The 17,389-nt window shown below is 39.1% G+C and overlaps 1 protein-coding gene across 7 annotated transcripts in view; it reads left to right on the forward strand.

The window, feature by feature from the left end:
• The window catches only part of TAB3 (TGF-beta activated kinase 1 (MAP3K7) binding protein 3), a 40,210-nt gene extending 23,294 nt beyond the window's left edge, over positions 1–16,916 (forward strand). Inside the window, exons 2-8 of one of the 7 annotated variants that reach the window (XM_083885119.1) lie at positions 2,114–2,302; positions 5,233–6,364; positions 6,509–6,682; positions 9,733–9,893; positions 12,202–12,295; positions 13,865–13,948; positions 16,096–16,916. In XM_083885119.1, the coding sequence (XP_083741245.1) occupies positions 2,201–2,302; positions 5,233–6,364; positions 6,509–6,682; positions 9,733–9,893; positions 12,202–12,295; positions 13,865–13,948; positions 16,096–16,244 (1,896 nt within the window). In that variant the 5' untranslated portion in view covers positions 2,114–2,200 and the 3' untranslated portion in view covers positions 16,245–16,916. Of the gene's footprint in view, positions 1–2,096; positions 2,303–5,232; positions 6,683–9,732; positions 9,905–12,201; positions 12,296–13,864; positions 13,949–16,095 lie in introns of those variants that run through there. The other 6 variants (XM_083885120.1, XM_083885121.1, XM_083885116.1 and 3 more) reach the window with 6 other exon arrangements.
• The last annotated feature ends 473 nt before the right edge of the window (positions 16,917–17,389 follow it).

The following is a 17,389-nucleotide window of genomic DNA, read 5'->3' on the forward strand; positions in this document are numbered from 1 at the left end:
AAAGACTGGGCTTGTACATAATGACAGTAGTAAATTTTGTGGTATTGGCTAGGGGGGGAAAAAACCAACAACAAATTTCCACAGTAGCTTAGCTCTGTAATTCAAGGACTTCGGAATGAAAGTGCATTTGTTCATGTTTCCCAACAATTATTTTGAGTTTCTTACAGACTTTATAAGGCTATTTGTGTAATTTTAAAGGCTGGAAGCTTCAACGCCTCAAAATAAAAATGTAACTTTGTTACCCATTGTGTTTAGAAGTCTGGTAAAATTCGTAGTTGGCCAGTAGCTGCCAGTTACTTTGTTATACTTCTACTCACCACACATATTTGGGAAATGTTAGAAAACAAAAAATTAACCTCTGTTATTTTAAAACTGTAGCAGAAAAACATTAAATGTATTGATGACGGATCTTCAGTCTGCATGTTACATTTACACAATCACCCACGTTACATTTAAATTTCTATTTGAAGAGAGAAGTGATGCAAAGGCTCTTGCCCATGCAATTGAAAGTCTTAGAGTTATTAACTTCTGTTTCAAATGCCATCATTTGTTATTCCACAGAGGTTTTAACTGCAATTTATTCTGGTAGAGTTCTACTTCATTACTGCATTTCAGCCTTTGCCTCCTGGGATAAAGAGAATTGTGTAGAAATACACAGAGCTTGATTGGTGACAGGTTTTCTTTGGGTATTCCTGTGATGCTCTGCCTTTCAGAGTATGATGTTTGTTCATAATTAAAAAAAAAAAAATAGTTTATAGAAGATCCCCTATTGTGAGTGTGGGAATGGGAATTTTCTGGTGGAAATGGAGGAAGTTCCATTTTCTTTAAAAAAAAAAGCACTGCAGTGGACAGAAATTAATTATGATGTACAATATAAGTTTATTGCAGTATTTCTTAAGTTGCAGCAAGATAATTGACATATCTCACTGTTCTTTAGACTTGTCTCACTTATCCTGAAAGAGTGTGTGATGTGGCAGGTGTCCCACTGGATACTGTAATATGTGAAATGGGACAGAGGGGACCCTTTCTGTTGAACTAACAAATGAAAAGCTGACTGGAATACCTGTGCCATGTGCCACCCACAGTTGCACTGAGGTCAAGATAAGCATGATTTGAACTTGGGACTTTGGGTAGCTAATATATTATTAAACAACAGCTCTGCTGGTATCTGATTTTCATTTCCTTTTTGAACACAGCAGAGCATTCTCTGCAGTTCAGAATTCCACTGAGCAGCATTGTTGGAAAGGCTTTTGAAGCTTAGCAGTGATAGATGTGTAACAGGGGCTGTGTCATGCACCACCTCATGCAAAGTTTTTGTGAACCTTTACTTAGACATCAACTGCCTTTTGGTTACTGCTGTGATCATGAGCCACAAGCTCAAAAAGTGTTTGTTGACTCAGACTGCATTTGCCTGCCAGTACTCCTTGGGTATTGAAGTTCAGATAGAATCTTCGTTGTTGAATACAAAAATTTTGAAATGGAAAAAGGTTTAGGGTTTGGTTTTTGTCACTCATGTTAGTATGAATGTAACAGGTACTTTACAAAAATCTTACCTAGATGATTATCTAGTCCTGGAAAGGGCTTTTTAAATTCTGTTTAATTCTTGTTCAGTTTCAAAAAAATTGCTTCTGACTTCTTGGATTTGTAGTGATATAAAGACAAAAGAGTTTGAACCCTATTAATAGAGGAGTATTTTTTGGACAATTCTATTTAGTTTTCCAGCCTATTATTTCTAGCATGTTGTAAATAAGACATCTGTACTCAGTGATAACTTCAGACTTTTTTGCAGACTGTTCAGAATTTCACTGGGAGTAAATATATAACAGCTCTGTTTTATACAGGTCACACTAATTAAAGTTACACACAGTGCCACAGTGGGGCTGAGTAAAGACCTGAACTAGCACATTCCAGTGCAATGCCATATATATAGACATACCTGTGGTACGTTAAGTGTTTTAATATTACCATTGGAGACATGGTTATTCCCACTCTTACGTTTAAGCTACTGTCTCTCTTGGTAGTTAAAATGCATTACGGTAGTTTTTCTACACAAGCAATTTGGGAAGGATGAGAAGTTGTGATGACTTAAAAGACTGTGTTTCCTTTCCTACAGAAAATGCCAGAAGCCTCAGAAGACCACAACCATTGGAAGGCCTGTTGACTTGCGTTCTCCGGCAGTCTGGAACATCACCCATCGGGCATGGCGCAGGGCAGCCAGCAGCTTGACGTGCAGGTACTCCATGACCTCCGGCAGCGTTTCCCTGAGATACCCGAAGGGGTGGTATCTCAGTGCATGCTTCAGGTATGCTGAGGACTCTCTATTGTATTTTGGCATGAACTATGAGTTTAATATGAAAACCCTTTTTAGAAATACATGTGGAGTGTAGAGTTTTATTCTCCTGGTTTTATTTTAAAAGCTTGGAAGACTCCACTACTTGCATTTCTGTATTATCTTTTAGGTACAAAGATTTTGTCATTCTTCACTTAGGTTTGTGGAGGTTATTTTGCACTGATGTTTTTTCATTGTCTGTGTGACCTATGACTGTATGCATATGAGTGATAAAAAAAGTGGCTAATGGGATGTTAATTGATGATGGCTACATAAATAACATACATATACTGGAGGAGGTTTTAGTAAACAGTCACTCATCCTTCCAAGATAAGGAGCTGAACTTAGCTAGAAATCTGACAGTTTTCCCTCTTCATGGTGTCTTCTTCCCATGGCTCTCCAGAGGTTTAGTTATACTTCTCTCTTTCTAGGTCAGGTGATGATTCTTCTTCCTGCACTCCCTTTCCATTTCATTCTTCTGCCTTCATCTAAAATCCGAAATTGGAAGTGATAATAAGTTGCCACATGTAATAAGTAGTAGTGGTCATCTGGGAATACCTTCAGTTAATGGGAAGATTCAGGAATGGAATAGAAACATACAAGATCTGGTTTGGCCTTGTGTGGCCATGGCTGAGGTTGAAAAGCTGTACTTGCATCCTGCCTCGCCCTGGCAGATGAGTAGATTTACTTAGAATAGGGGTTGTAATATTTGCATTTTGTCTTTTAAACCATATAAATAAAAACTCATTGCTTTCAGACAAATGTAAAGCAGGGGAAGTCCTTCAATTTAAAGCTTTATTTATTGTGACAATCATATTTTCTGTACTGTTAAGTACACAATCCTTTTGATGGACTGTGTTTGTCATAGACATTTTTAAACTGATAAAATTAAAGAACCCCTAATGCTGCAGAAGCATATGGTGTTCTGTATCTATAATGTGGCATTCTGGATAGCTAGTTAACTTTGCACAGCAAATACTTGTTATGTTTTTAAGTATAGATTTTGTTTCCAAACCCACTTTATATCTAAAGATGTGTGAACTGGTTTCCAATAACCATTTGCAATACTCTAGATTTAAATCGGTTTGGAGTTTTAGACTTGTCAAAAATTAAAGATCCTTTGAAATGACAAATATATTCCATACCCTGATAAAATCAGATCAGAGCCTGTCCTGTATGCATTTTCTTTACCTGCACACTGGCCAGATGACCTAAGGAAGCTGAAGGCTCTATTCATGAAGTTCTTTTTAGATGACAAGTGGCTGATGGTAGTGGTTCACTTTTTTGAGACTGCTGTCTTGGCATTGTGGTGCTGATTGTTATTACAAGGTCTGGTTCCCTCATATTCTGGTCTTAATTTTTTAGTGGTATATCTGGATATTCCCACTGACCACTGATGTCTAGAACTCAGCAGGAAGGGAGGTTGTCAGGGAGAAGTATCCATAGAGTGAGAGCTGTTCCTGTTTAAGTGCTGAACTCTTGTTTCATGTTTAGTAGTAACTCTTCATGTGGGAAGATACAGAATATTTGGGTTCATCTGATAGTGAAATTATATTAAATTTTGGGAAAATAATTTTCAGTCTGGTATTAAGACTCACTAGGTATCAGTCCATGAGAAAAGAAATGTAACATGACTTTTCAGCCAGTGGCTGTTGAAAATTGTATTGCAAGGCAATATATGTATATATGTAATATATGCATACAAATTTATATAGTGATAGTGTTTAAAATAGAAGTGCAGCCATTATTAATGTATATTCCTTAGAATGGTAATTTCAGCACACTGAGGAAGGCAGGGGTGTATGTGCAAATATAAATATGTACACACTTGCCGTGGAAGGAGGTGCTGTCTGTCACACAAGATGCCAGTCTTGGGTCATGTTTAACAAAGTTAGGGTGCTAAGGGGCAGATTTAGTTGAACTTAAAGTGAAATTTGTTTTCTTTAGCTACTATTTAAATTAAAATCTGAACCACAACTGATGGAGGCTGTTATATGATAAAGTGAGGAGAAAAAGAAGTCCACCATCTGGAATGCTTTCTAGTGATTTTACTCATTTGGAAAAGCTATCATTTGTGTTGTTCTTTTAACAGACTACATTAAGCTAAAGTGAGTGGAGAGGGCAAGAAGGGAAAAGGAATTCCCTGTTATATTTCTTATTTGATTCATAATTTATTTTCTATATAGTTTCAACTGCCAGCACCACAGAACAAATCAAACATTTAAAAGGGTTATTTGGTTTCTCACTGATGTATGAATAAACCTTTTTTAGCCTTGAAATTCTTAAAGGCAGTTTAAATTTGGTTGGAATGGTAATGTTCTTTATGGAATCCCCAGTACTTCTTCAAGCAATACTTTGACTTCACTGTTAAGGTATTAAATCCTGTTCTGCCAATAAAAGCTGGTTTAAAATGTTGGGTTTTTAAACTTCCAGGTGAGGAGAAATAATCAGGTAAACAGTAAACTGAAAGTACAAACAGTAAACACTCAGATAAACATTGAAACGTTACCTACATTTTTGTTTTGCTTTTCCAGAGCTTGCAATTTTGTTCTAGTTTAATTTGATTTGTGTTGCTACTAGAAGTAGTTAATTGTACAGACTTGTTCCTTGAAGAACATGCAGAGAGTTGTAACCATTGCTTTCCTAAAACTGGACTTGTTTTTTTAACGTGTCATGGTGTAGCTAATGTTACCAGAGCATTTTGCCAGATGCAATGTGAGCTATGTGTTACTTGCATACCATGTAGCAAGTATCATCTTTATTTCACAATACCTGTGTATGAAATGTTACCCCTAGTTGTGTCCAGGCCAGGCCTGGTTGTGGCCACAGCTGAATGTTGAACACGGAGTGGTGGCTCTGTCCTGTGCTCTGTGACAGTAATAGGTGTCTGTTCTTGCTCCTAGAACAACAACAACCTTGATGCCTGTTGTCGAGCCCTTGCACAGGAGAGCAGCAAGTATCTGTATATGGAGTACCACAGCCCTGATGACACCAGAATGAATAGAAATAGCCTTTTGCACATTAATCTGGGTATTCATCCTCATACCAGCTATCATGCAGGGGATGGAGCTCAACTTAATGGTGGTCGTACACTGGTACACAGCTCAAGCGATGGACACATTGACCCGCAGCGCACGGCAGGTAAACAGCTCATTTGCTTAGTTCAAGAACCACATTCTGCTCCTGCCGTTGTGGCAGCTTCTCCTAGTTACAATCCATTTTTCATGAATGACCAGAATAGAAATGCAGCTACTCCTCCTCCACAGCCACCTCCACAGCCATCTTCCATACAACCAGGAATGAACACGTCTGCTATGCAAGGCCCTCCCACGTATATGCACATACCTCGGTACAGTACAAATCCCATTACTGTTACAGTATCACAAAACCTCCCCTCTGGACAGAGCGTACCCAGAGCTCTACAAATTCTTCCACAGATTCCAAGCAATCTTTATGGGACTCCTGGCTCTATTTATATTAGACAAACATCTCAAAGTTCTTCAGGACGACAGACTCCTCAGAATACACAGTGGCATTCGTCGCCACAGGGCCCAGTTCCACATTATACTCCTCGTCCTCTACCTGTATATCCACATCAACAGAACTACCAACCTTCTCAGTATTCTCCAAAACAGCCCCAGATCCCTCAGTCAGCTTTTCGATCACCACCGGCTTCCCAGTGTCCCTCTCCCTTCGGCTCTCCTCAACACCAAGTTCAACCTCCTCAGCTGAGTCACCAGAGTTCACATGTTTTCATGCCTCCTAGTCCTTCCACTGTCCCACCCCATGCGTATCAGCAAGCATCCCAGACTTTTCAAAAGCAAGGTGGTCACTCTGTATCTTACCTTCCTCCTTTTGCTGGACCTAGTTTATCCAAAGGTTCCATGAATAAAATAGAAATTACAGTTGAGCCACCGCAAAGACCTGGGACTGCGATGAACAGAAGCCCGTCACCAATAAGTAATCAACCATCTCAACGAAACCAGCACCCGCTGTATACAGCCACTACTCCTCCTTCAAGTTCTCCATCCAGAGGTATGTCGGGACAACCCAAACCTCCATTTAGTGTTAATCCAGTATATATTACCTACACTCAACCAACTGGACCTGCAGGTGCACCAACACAGTCTCCTCGGGTAATGGTGTCTCAGCCAAACCCAACCATTTTTAAAATCACAGTAGGTCGAGCACCGACTGAGAATCTTTTAAATTTAGTGGACCAAGAAGAGCGTTCTGCAGCACCAGAACCTATTCAGCCTATTTCTGTAATCCCAGGATCTGGAGGAGAAAAAGGAAGCCATAAGTACCAGAGAAGTTCTAGTTCTGGATCAGACGACTATGCTTACACTCAAGGTAAATGTTTCACCCTGAAAACTGTGGTGGTGTAAAATGCATTTTCAGCTTGATTTTGCTACTTAGTGTGAATTTTTGAACCTGTACAGAGAAATATAGAAACTATGTCAAAACTGACCGTTTTTTCTGAATTTTTTTTTTTTTAATAGTGCCAAATTTCAGTCTAATAGTTAAAGAATTTCTGAGGGTCTTAATGTTGCTGTGCTTTTGATGTTAAGGGACTTTCTTAAAACACTGCAGTTATCAATAATAAGTAGTTGGTTCATATACCGTGTGTCAGTTTTGTCAATTCTGCTTTGAGGAACTGGCTATTAAATTTACATGTGGGTTTTTAATAATATTTTGTATTTTTTCCATATTCAAGTGTTTTCAAACACCTGAAGCACTGACTTCTGCATTTGAGTTAGATTAAAGAATGTTAAATGAAAAAGAAGAGAGAGAGATAAGAATGCAGCTAAAAAACTCTGTCAATACAAATGTTTTTTTAAAGGTAATAAAATAATCATTTTGAAGAACTTAAATCAAAAGTTCACTTCTTCCATTTAGAGTTTTCAAAGAGGAGGAAGAGATTGGCAGGAAAATTTTAGGATGTATGTTCTGCTGCATAGGGATAAAACATAGTTTTTATACCATATTATAAATGAAGAATTTGATAATTCAGCAAAGAAAAAAAAAGTGAAGGTAAACTCTAGGCTGGAAACTACTTTTCTTTGAGTTATCTGCTGTATAGATTTGAAACATTTAAAATTGAGCAAGTGAATCAATCTGCAAGCATTCAGACCAGTCATTTGGGTAATGACAGTATGGTAACCTGCAACAGATATTTTCTGGATTTGTGTTTGGAAAGAAGAGTCTTCAGTTGTTCCTTTTAGCATTTTTTTTACTTCAGAGAGCTTAAGCGAGAGCTTATAGTGCTGCTCTGTAGTTCTTGGTTTCTTACTTCACTTACTGCCTTTTTGAGCTCTTCTAACTCATCAGCAAAGCTGTTTTGTACCTCGTATATCCAGTTAGAAATTTTGTAGACCCAATTCTTTAGTAAAAATGAATGCCAATAGGTCTTGCGTTTTGTTTGGTTTGGTTTGGTTACTATTACAGCTTCAGTAAAGGTGAGAAAAATACAAGCAGCTTCACACAGCTGTGAAAAACGTGTTCTGAAATGTAAAACCTGGTTTTGCCTTTGTGCCTTCCACTGGATTTGTGTCTCTGAAAAGCAAACCAAATAAAACTAATTAGTATATGCTTTTTGGGATGTTTATATTTGTGGCAATACCTGCCAGAGCCCTTTTTTATTGCTGCACTCTGAACTCTTAATAGAAATAAATTGTAGAAGAATAAACATTTTATTCTTTACTACCACAAAGGAGTCCTAGAAAAGAGTATGTTTAACAGCCTAATGTAGAGAACAAGTTTATTTTTCACTGGAATGTGAGCCATTGTAAAAAGTGTTACCAGAAATTCATTCTGGTGTCTGTACTTTGCTTCTTTGTAATATGAGTCATATTTGATGAGTTGTACTAGAGTATAATGTGAAGCTTTGAAATGTAGTCACACCATGTTAAGTTGAAAGAATGGCACAGAGACAGGGTTTGGTAACAGTAGTGGAAAATCATTCAGTCTGGTATCTGTACTTCTTTTTCTTAATTTTGCTTGCATGACTTATGCTACTTGAAAAAGTAGAGAACAGTTTTGTTCAATAATTCTGGTGCCCATAGTGTGAAAACACCTCATGTTATTCTTGGCTAGGCTTTTTGGTGTTTATTCTTTGGCCATGCATTGGTGCATCCATACAAAATCCAAATTACAGTGCTACTTTTTCGTCTGGAATGCTGATATCTACTTCTAGCAGGTTGGGCAGTTCGTTGGCTTTTGCAGTAAGTTGTCATGTTGTTACTTATTTTTCTAATCCTTTTTAGCTCATATGTAAATATTCTTGGATATTATGTGCTTTTCCTTTGCCATTGTTGGATGGGGTGAAGAAAAGGGCAAGTTCTGGTTGGGACTTTTCATGAAGTAGCCTTTTCCAGGTTCTGCAGCATCCTCACTTGGAGCAGTTTGCTGGAACATTGTTATGTGAGCAGTATGTTTGTCTGAATACCCACATCAAATGTCTTATTTTTCTCTGTCCTAGCAGACTTGAATCAGGTAAAACCAGCCCGATCAGAAAGGATTAAGCATCACACTCATGTGGCCAGCTTTGCATCTTGGTGAAACACTGAGAAATGCTCTTCTTTAGGAAACTGAATATTATCTTCTAGCTAGTCAAAACTCTTTTATTTGATTCTTTGGAAACCCAACATCAGCTTGTGACTGACAGTCATAAATTTCAGTACCATGATGAAAATGAAGGGGTGACTTAACAGCAGAGAGAGGTTGCAGAAATCTGTCATAAAATGAGTCTGGAGCACCTGAGCTGACTCAACTTGTTATTTTCTGGATTCACTAGTTTATTTTGTTGAAGCTCTATAGTTTTATGTCAGAACCCTGGAGAACTTACAGTATTGAGGATTACAATATTCCCTGAAAAGCTAAGACTACTTAAAAGTTATACCACAGTTTCTAATAGCAGTGGAAAAAAAACCAATTTGGATCTGACATTTGGCTAATGTCTCAAGTCTGATGTGTCAGCTGCTGTTGAGCAGCAGGTGTGAAGTGTGTGTTACCTTCTGATCTTACCTCTGGTGTTGGTGTTTTTTTTGTCAGTAGAGTATTAGTACAACTAGGTTGCTGTTTTGTCCTGAGAAGCTGTCTCCTTGTACAGGTATCTTTGTATTTTTGAGACGAGAAAGACCAAATGCAAAAAAAGAAGCTTTGACCAAAATGGTAATAACAACTTCAAGTTACTGTATAAAATGTATTTTTATTCTGGAAGAACTTTGTTCTAAATTGTAGTTCATTTGGCATGAAAGCATCTTCACACTGATATTTGGCTGCATGTCTATGATCACCTTTTTTTTTCCCAGAAAGGTCACTCATGAATCTTACACATAAGTTAAGAATTCAGTGTTCCAGGTTTTTGTGTTAGTAACTATTTCTTCTGTGTAAAACATCAGCCTTGCTGTTACATCAACGAGCACGGATGGAGAGATTAGCAAAGGAACTGAAGCTTGAGAAAGAAGAGCTGGAACGCCTGAAGACTGAAGTCAATGGTATGGAGCATGATCTGATGCAGAGGCGGCTTCGAAGAGTCAGCTGTACAACTGCAATTCCAACCGTAAGCAATTTGTTAGTATTTTAATTCAACATACACATTTATTTATTGTGTACTGTTCAAAAAATACCTCCGAGTATAAAATCTTCAGTCTTTGGAGACACTTTATTTTAAGTACTTGACTCGTCATAAGCTAATTCTTGTAGTTTATGAAATGGATATGTGTCTAGTTTTCTTAGCATTCCCAATGAAACTACAGAAAGTTGTATGCATGTGCTTTTGTGGACCATAGAACTGAATATGCTTGTTTTCCTAACAATCAATAAAAGCATGTCCAAATCTATTCAATAAGCCTTAATTATACAGAGCTTGGTGTTCACGTAGGAAAGTTTTTGTTTTTAAAAAGCTAATTTATTGTTTGAGTAGTTGCTTCTCATAGACAGTGTTTCTCATTTGGTATGTGCAGGATGTGCCAAATAACTTGTCAGTGGCAGTGTTGCCTGAAATAGTTGGAACTCTCCTATTTTCCTTGTTCATTCTTCTTATCTGTGTGACTTCCACCTGCAAGTGACTCTAGCCCAAACATGTGCGTGGCTCTGATAAGGGAATTTATCTGGCTGAAAAGTAGCTTCCACTGTGTGCAGTTGTTAAGCAAATCATCTCAGACTTACTGGCTGTACTGACACAAACAATGCACACAGGTGTAGGCTGAAAGGCACAGCAGGGCTGTTGGCTGCTTAGCTACTATGGCTGTTCTATGTCTCACCTGTTTCAGGGCAGCATTTGGCAAAGATGCACCTGGGAGAAGTACAGAGGCACCGAGTGTGCCAAGGTGAGGTTAGAAAAGCCAGAGACCACCTGGAGCTGTATCTGGCACAGGATTTCAAAGACCAAAAGAAAGGCTTTTGTTACTGACTAGGTGACAGCAGGAAGACCAGTGAAAATGTGGGCTCAGCAGTTGGGGGGGGGATATGGTTATGTAGGACATAGAACAGGCTTGAGATACTGAATGAACTTCTTGATTCAGTCTTTACAGTCCTTCAGGAGTCTCAGGTCCCAGAGACCCTGGGAAAAGTGTGAGACAAGGAAGATACACCCTTAGTGGAAGAGAATCAGGTCAGGGAATGCTTAGGCAAAGCAGGCACACATGAGGTCGTAATCCTGGATGACATGCACCTGTAAGTGCTGAGGGAGCTGGCAGGTGTCATTGCAAGGCCACTCCAGATAATCTTTGGTTGATTAATGGTGTTTGGGAAAGTTCCCAAAGACTAGAGGAGAGCAAATATCACTGCTGTCTTCAAGAAGGGGAGGACCCAGGGAACTGCAGGCTAGTCAGCCTCACCTTGATCCTTGGGAAAGTGATTGAGCAGCTAATGCTGCTGGCCATTTCCAGGGACATGAAGGACAAGAATGTAGTCAGCAGTAGTCACATAGATTCACCAAGAGGAAGCCAAGCTTGACCAATTTGGTAAAATTCTAGGATGCAAAGTCTCCTGGTAACCTAGACAGTGGTTATTGTCTGTCTAGATTTTGGCAAGACTTCCAGCATTGTCTCCTGTAAGATCTTTGTGGAGAAGCTGGTGAAGTATGGGCTGGATGAGCACTTAGGTTCATTGAAAACTGGACCAAGAGTGTGGTAATTAGTCACACAGTCTGGTTGGAGGCTTGGCAGAGGAGTTGGACCAGATGACCTCCAGAGGTTCCTTGTGACCTCAAATATTCTGTGATTTTATTACTGTAATGCTGGAATGTATCCTGAGTTAAATGTGTTAGTGATAGATGCTGCTAGCATTAAGAAAGCTTTGTGTTCCAGTAACTTAGGGTTTCTTAATGATATGCAAATATGCACACTTAAATTTAACTGATTATGCTGTTAAGAATAATTACAATCTTTCATCATTGAATGATTTAAATACACTGGGCTAGAAGGTTTGGCTTCTTGGAGCTCCTTGGGTTGATGCAAATGAATAAACTTTTGACCTCATTCAGTTATAATCAAGTAATAGTTAATTTGAGCTGCAGTTTGTATTCTGTTTTTGATTATCTTGTTGCAAACTCAGGTAGCACGTCATCAATTTATACAGAATTTAGTAATGTGTGGTTTTATAAACTTCAGCTCAGCTACGTCATCTTACTAAGGAATTTTAATATTAAGTAACTTTGTGTGTTTTCCTCCTCATGTGCCAATAAAAGAATGTTTTTCGAGGGCAGATGAGTTAAGGGTAGTGGGCCAGACAGTTGGGCTTCTTTCAGTGCCTTATGTATACTCAGTTTTTAATAAAACTGTTAACAAAGATATAGCAATGTTATTATTATTTCAAATAAGATGCTGACTTTCCCACAATTACTATTTTGGGATGTTTCCTTCTAGCCTGAGGAAATGACAAGATTGAGAAGCCTCAACAGACAACTCCAGATAAATGTTGACTGCACACTGAAAGAAGTTGACCTCCTTCAATCCAGAGGTATTGAATTGATACTTTTTAAAAATGTAATTTGAGTATGGTCACGAATGTTAATTTACTTGAGGTTAGGACCAGTCTGCAGAGGATTCTGGAGAGGTTGGATCAATGGGACTGGATCAATTTTAGGAGGTTCAGCAAGGCCAAGTGCCAGGTACCTGCCCTTGTGTCACAGCAGCCCCAGGCAGAGCTGCAGGCTGGGGGAAGAGTGGCTGGAAAAGTGTCTGGAGGAAAAGGAGCTGGGGGTGCTGGTCAACAGCAGCTGAACATGAGCCAGGTGTGCCCAGGGGGGGCAGGAAGGCCAATGGCACCTGGCCTGGATCAGCAATAGTGTGGCAGCAGGACCAGGGCAGGGATTATTCCCCTGTGCTGGGCACTGGTGAGGCCACACCTCAAATCCTGTGTCCAGTTTTGGGCCTCTCACTCCAAGAAAGGCATTGAGAGGCTGGAGAGAGTCCAGAGAAGGGGAATGGAGCTGACGAAGGGTCTGGAGTACAGGACTGATGAGGAGCAGCTGAGGGAGCTGGGGATGTTTGGCCTGGAGAAAAGGAGGCTCAATGGGACCTTGTTGCTCTTTTCAATAATGTGAAAGGAGGCTGTGGCAAGGTGGAGTCTTTTCTCCCAGGTAACAAGTGACAGATGAGAGGAAACAGCCTTAAGCTGCACCAGGGCAGGTTGAAATTGGATATTAGGGAAAATATCTCCAGGGCAAGAGTTGTCAAGCATTGGAACTGGCTGCCTGGGGAAGTGGTGGAGTTGCCATCCCTGGAGGTATTTAAAAAACCTGTAGATGCAGCACCTGGGGACACAGGTCAGTGATTGACTTAGCAGTGCTGGGGAAGTGGTTGAACTCAATGATCTTTGAGGTCTTTTCCAACCTAAATGATCCTATGCTTCTAATATGGCATGTACTTAAATCTGAATATTTGGAGTTTTTAGAGTTCAGTTTACATTAGCAATGACAACTTATCTCTAAAAGGTGGGTGTTTTTTCAATTGCAACCTAATAGACTTGATTTGAAAATATTTCAGTTGGCCAAGTTAAATTCCATTAGCAAGAAAGTGATGACATAAAGTGACTTTGTTAAGAGCATATTTAAAAAAAGTTACTCCTTTGTGAAGATCCTTTACTTTTTTTGCTTTTTGCTGACAAAGGCTGTGGCCAGGTAGTACAGAACTGAACAATGGGTTGCAACCAAAAGGCTGGCAAACAGAAATTTACTAGGGTTTTCAAAAGTCTTTTTTGCAACAGAAACTTGTCTTAAATAGAATCAAACAGATTAGGATAAGCACAGTCCTTTTTTATCAAGGAAGTATTCTGTAGGAAGATGTACATTTCACATGTTTTCACATCAATACAAAATGTTGGGCTGGAGTTAATTTTTCAATATGGGGTTGCCCCGCTAAAAATTACTATGATTGACAGAAAACTAAAAATATGTGACAAAACTTGTGAAAAAGCTAAGATATAATGTCATAATAAAAAGATGTATGAAATAAGAAGCCTTTGGATGTTCATATCACTGGCATAGGCATTTAAATAACCTTCAAATTACACTTTCTTTTCTGACAGGAAACTTTGATCCGAAAGCCGCATGTAACTTCTATGATAACATAGAGCCTGGTCCTGTTGTGCCACCAAAGCCATATAAAAAAGGTAGGTCAGTGAACAGGCATCATCACCAGATCTATATTGAGTGAGGTTTTTTTCTTTTTTAAACAATCTCTGTGGTGACAGGAAGCAGCTCTACTTATTTAACTTTTCTCTCTATAATTCAAACCAGAACGTTTTTCTGTAAGTGCAGTAATCCTGGCTACAACTTGTTTTCCTAGGGCAGATTGTTGCAAATGCATGTTATGTTAATACCACCTTGATTATAAATGGTTATTCCCTATGAGAAAAAAGGGCTGAAATAGCCAATGTGGGATACTATACTCTGATATGGAAAAAACAGCAATCTTTTCCCTGAAAATGTTGTGTGATAAGATTTATAATATTGTGTCTCCTCTTGCTGTAACTAGCATGTACTGCAGTTGTTAGTAGAAAAGAAGTAGCTTTTCTGAATCAGTAGTCCTGCAGTCTCCCTGACACTCCAAAATTTGTAAATGAGTTCTGGTTGCTGATAACACTCCACAAAAGTTTCTGTAGGTGAATTTTAAATTCATATTAGGAAATTTTCCCCATCTGTTGAAGCAGGTGTTTGACCCCTCAATGTAATAAAATTATTACTATGTGGAAACTCGAAAGAAAGAGGAGGCCTAGAGCTGCTGCTTGTGGCTCAAAGAAAAGATAACACTGGCAGGAGTTCCCTGCATTAGGTGGTAGTGTCCAGGACAGCAGTAGCAGCAGGTGAGCTGTGGTGTGCAGGCAGCTGCCTGGGGTCACCTTAAATTGCATTGATCATGCGGTTGATTAAGGATTTGTTAACTTTATGGTGCTTGAAGACATTCTCTTAATTACACTACCATATTTGATGTATTATTTCAAAGCAAAACAATGTGCAAAACTCCTGTGAAATAAGTTCTTTTATTTGGCCGTTGGGAAGATAGTGCCTTGTAAGGATTTGTACAACCAGCTTCCAGGTTCTGTCTGCCAGCTTATTAGAGATGAGTTGTAGGGTTGATGTACTGTATTCAGAGCTTGGATTTTTACATGCAGACATTAATTTTTTTTTTCTTAAATAATAAATATTGTTTAATATTGAGCTCAGCTGTTGAAAGCGTGGGCAGGCAGACGGTGTGGGCAGACAAGGGTGTGCTCTGTGCTGCCATCTGGCCAGTCAATGGAACGCAGTGAGTGCCCACACTGCCTGGACTACCAGGAATTTGTTGAGGTCAAACACTGCTGATGTGACTGTGCAGCTTCTGGGCTGGAGACTGTTTGCATCTCAGCAAAGAGGTTACTTTTGTTTGCTTTGTTTTTCTCTGAAGACTTAAGTGCTGTTTGCACTAAGGTTGTCAACAGCATCTGCTGCATTTCTTAGCAGGTGGGGCAGCAACTGCAAATTACTTTGTGTGCAGTTACAAATTGCAGGCCTTTGTTAGACATAAGTTCACAGATGCTTAGCAGTTTGGTATATTAGCCATACCTTTTAGGTATGTGTTAATGTTAACAAATATTAATATTTTCTAAGGTGTTATGTTCCCACATCCTGGGAGTATTCCTTACTTATAGTAGATAACCTGAGGTGTTGAGGTGGTGTCAGGAGACATGGAAAACTGAGTGTTTCTGTGGGTTAAGGCCTAATGTGTAATTTGCACACATACTGATTTTATGAATGAAAACAGACTTAAATGCTGCTTCACATATCTATATCCCTGCCTCAAAGGCATGAGGAAGAATTGTCTTGTTTTGAAATAGGCCTGTCATTTTATTTTTAGATTGTATTCCTTTTCACCTGAACAAATGCTAGAAAAATATATCTTTTGTCACTGTTTGAAGCAGCTAAGTTAGAAGTGGTTTTCTCCTTCAGGTAAAGCAACATTATTGTAGTTTAAAATTTGGAAATAGACTGCTGTGTGTAAACCTTAATAGGGTGATGCTACAGTGCCAGTAACAAACTTGTATGTTTTAAGCTGTTAAACCTTTAGCAGTATCAGTGACCTGACAGTCAGGTGAGTGCTCTTTTTGATTATAAGGTGTTACAGGTGAGTGGCTGTTTACAAAAGTGAAATACTTTAAATATTCAGATTTCACAAACTGAATTAGAAGTGCTTTAGGAAAAAGTTTCCATATAGTGTGATCTTGACTGTTAATAATCCTTCTCTTCTGAAATAAAATGTTTTCTTTTGCCTTTTCTTTAGAGCATCAAAACAGCTCCAAACAGACTCCACGCACTCAGCCAAGAGATGAAGACTTTGAAGGAGCCCCATGGAATTGTGGTAGCTGCACCTTTCTAAACCACCCAGCACTAAATCGCTGTGAACAGTGTGAAATGCCACGATACACCTGAAATTCAGGAAGGGGTTGCACTGGGTTGAACACAGGCTCTCCAGCCAACAGCTCTAAGAGAAGGAAACATGGGGAACCTTTCAGTCCATCTGCCCGGCCTTTGCCAGTCAACAATCTTCATATTGCAAGGGGTGGGAGTAATGTGTTAGAATGTTTCTGCTTCTGCTGCACTAGAAAATAAATAAATTAAGGGTTAAGTTCCTTCCCATTGCAGTGAGCAAAGCAGAAAATGAAACCTGAAAATGTAAAAGGATTTATTTTGAGAAGAATGTATGCAGGAAAGCAAGTAACTACTGGTGTTTATTCCTGTGGTTATAGTTACTGCTTAGTGGCTCTAAGAAAACCAACCCAAAACTACTGTTTTTTAAAAGAGAATTATAGGACTCTTAGTAATGGTGTGAAGTGTTACACTTAACCAGAAAAACTGAAGAGCCAGAGCTGACTTAACCTGGCCACAGCTAGCTGGAAAACAAAGGCTCCCTGTGCTTCTAGATTGTAAGCTACTGAAAAAGAAGACAGGTAAATGCAATGATAAATTTTGCAATGTATAAAAAAAACAAGGAGAAGGGTATTTGTAATTGCTGCTTTTTTTCAGGGTAACTTATGTCTACAAAAAAATTGCTGTTTGAAATAGTGACCCGAGGTGATTAAATGAGGAATTGTGTGAGTGTTACAGAGAGTGTAATCAGAGGTAATTTTTTACAATCCCGTTTGCTTGTACAGTGCTCACCTGGCTGTGTCAACACTGGTAATAAACCGAGAATGAATTCTACCGCGTTGCGGATGAAAATCCTGCTGCATGCTTTTATTGGGCCGTCGTGTTTCCAAGCTCAAAGGATGCTTTTCTATACAACCTTCTGAGCCTGTGCTGGGCAGCAGCACAGTGACATATGCCAAACACAGGCTGCTCCAAATTCCATTTGGAAGAGTTGGGCTCAGCCATGGTTGTGTTTGAGAAGAGTTTGTACCCAGTTCCTTAGGCCTTTTCAGCTTCCAATTCATGAAGAATTCATGGTGTTTACAGCACAGAAGGTACTTTGTGCCCCAGATCAAAATTAGCTGAAAGATAATTAATCAGCTCTTCAGTAAAAGTTTATTTGCACATTATTAATAAACCAGCCTGTTCAAAATAGCAGATGCCAGATC

The sequence above is a fragment of the Zosterops lateralis genome, assembly GCF_965231275.1.
Source record: "Zosterops lateralis genome assembly, chromosome: 2".
In the NCBI taxonomy this organism is placed as follows: Eukaryota; Metazoa; Chordata; class Aves; order Passeriformes; family Zosteropidae; genus Zosterops; species Zosterops lateralis.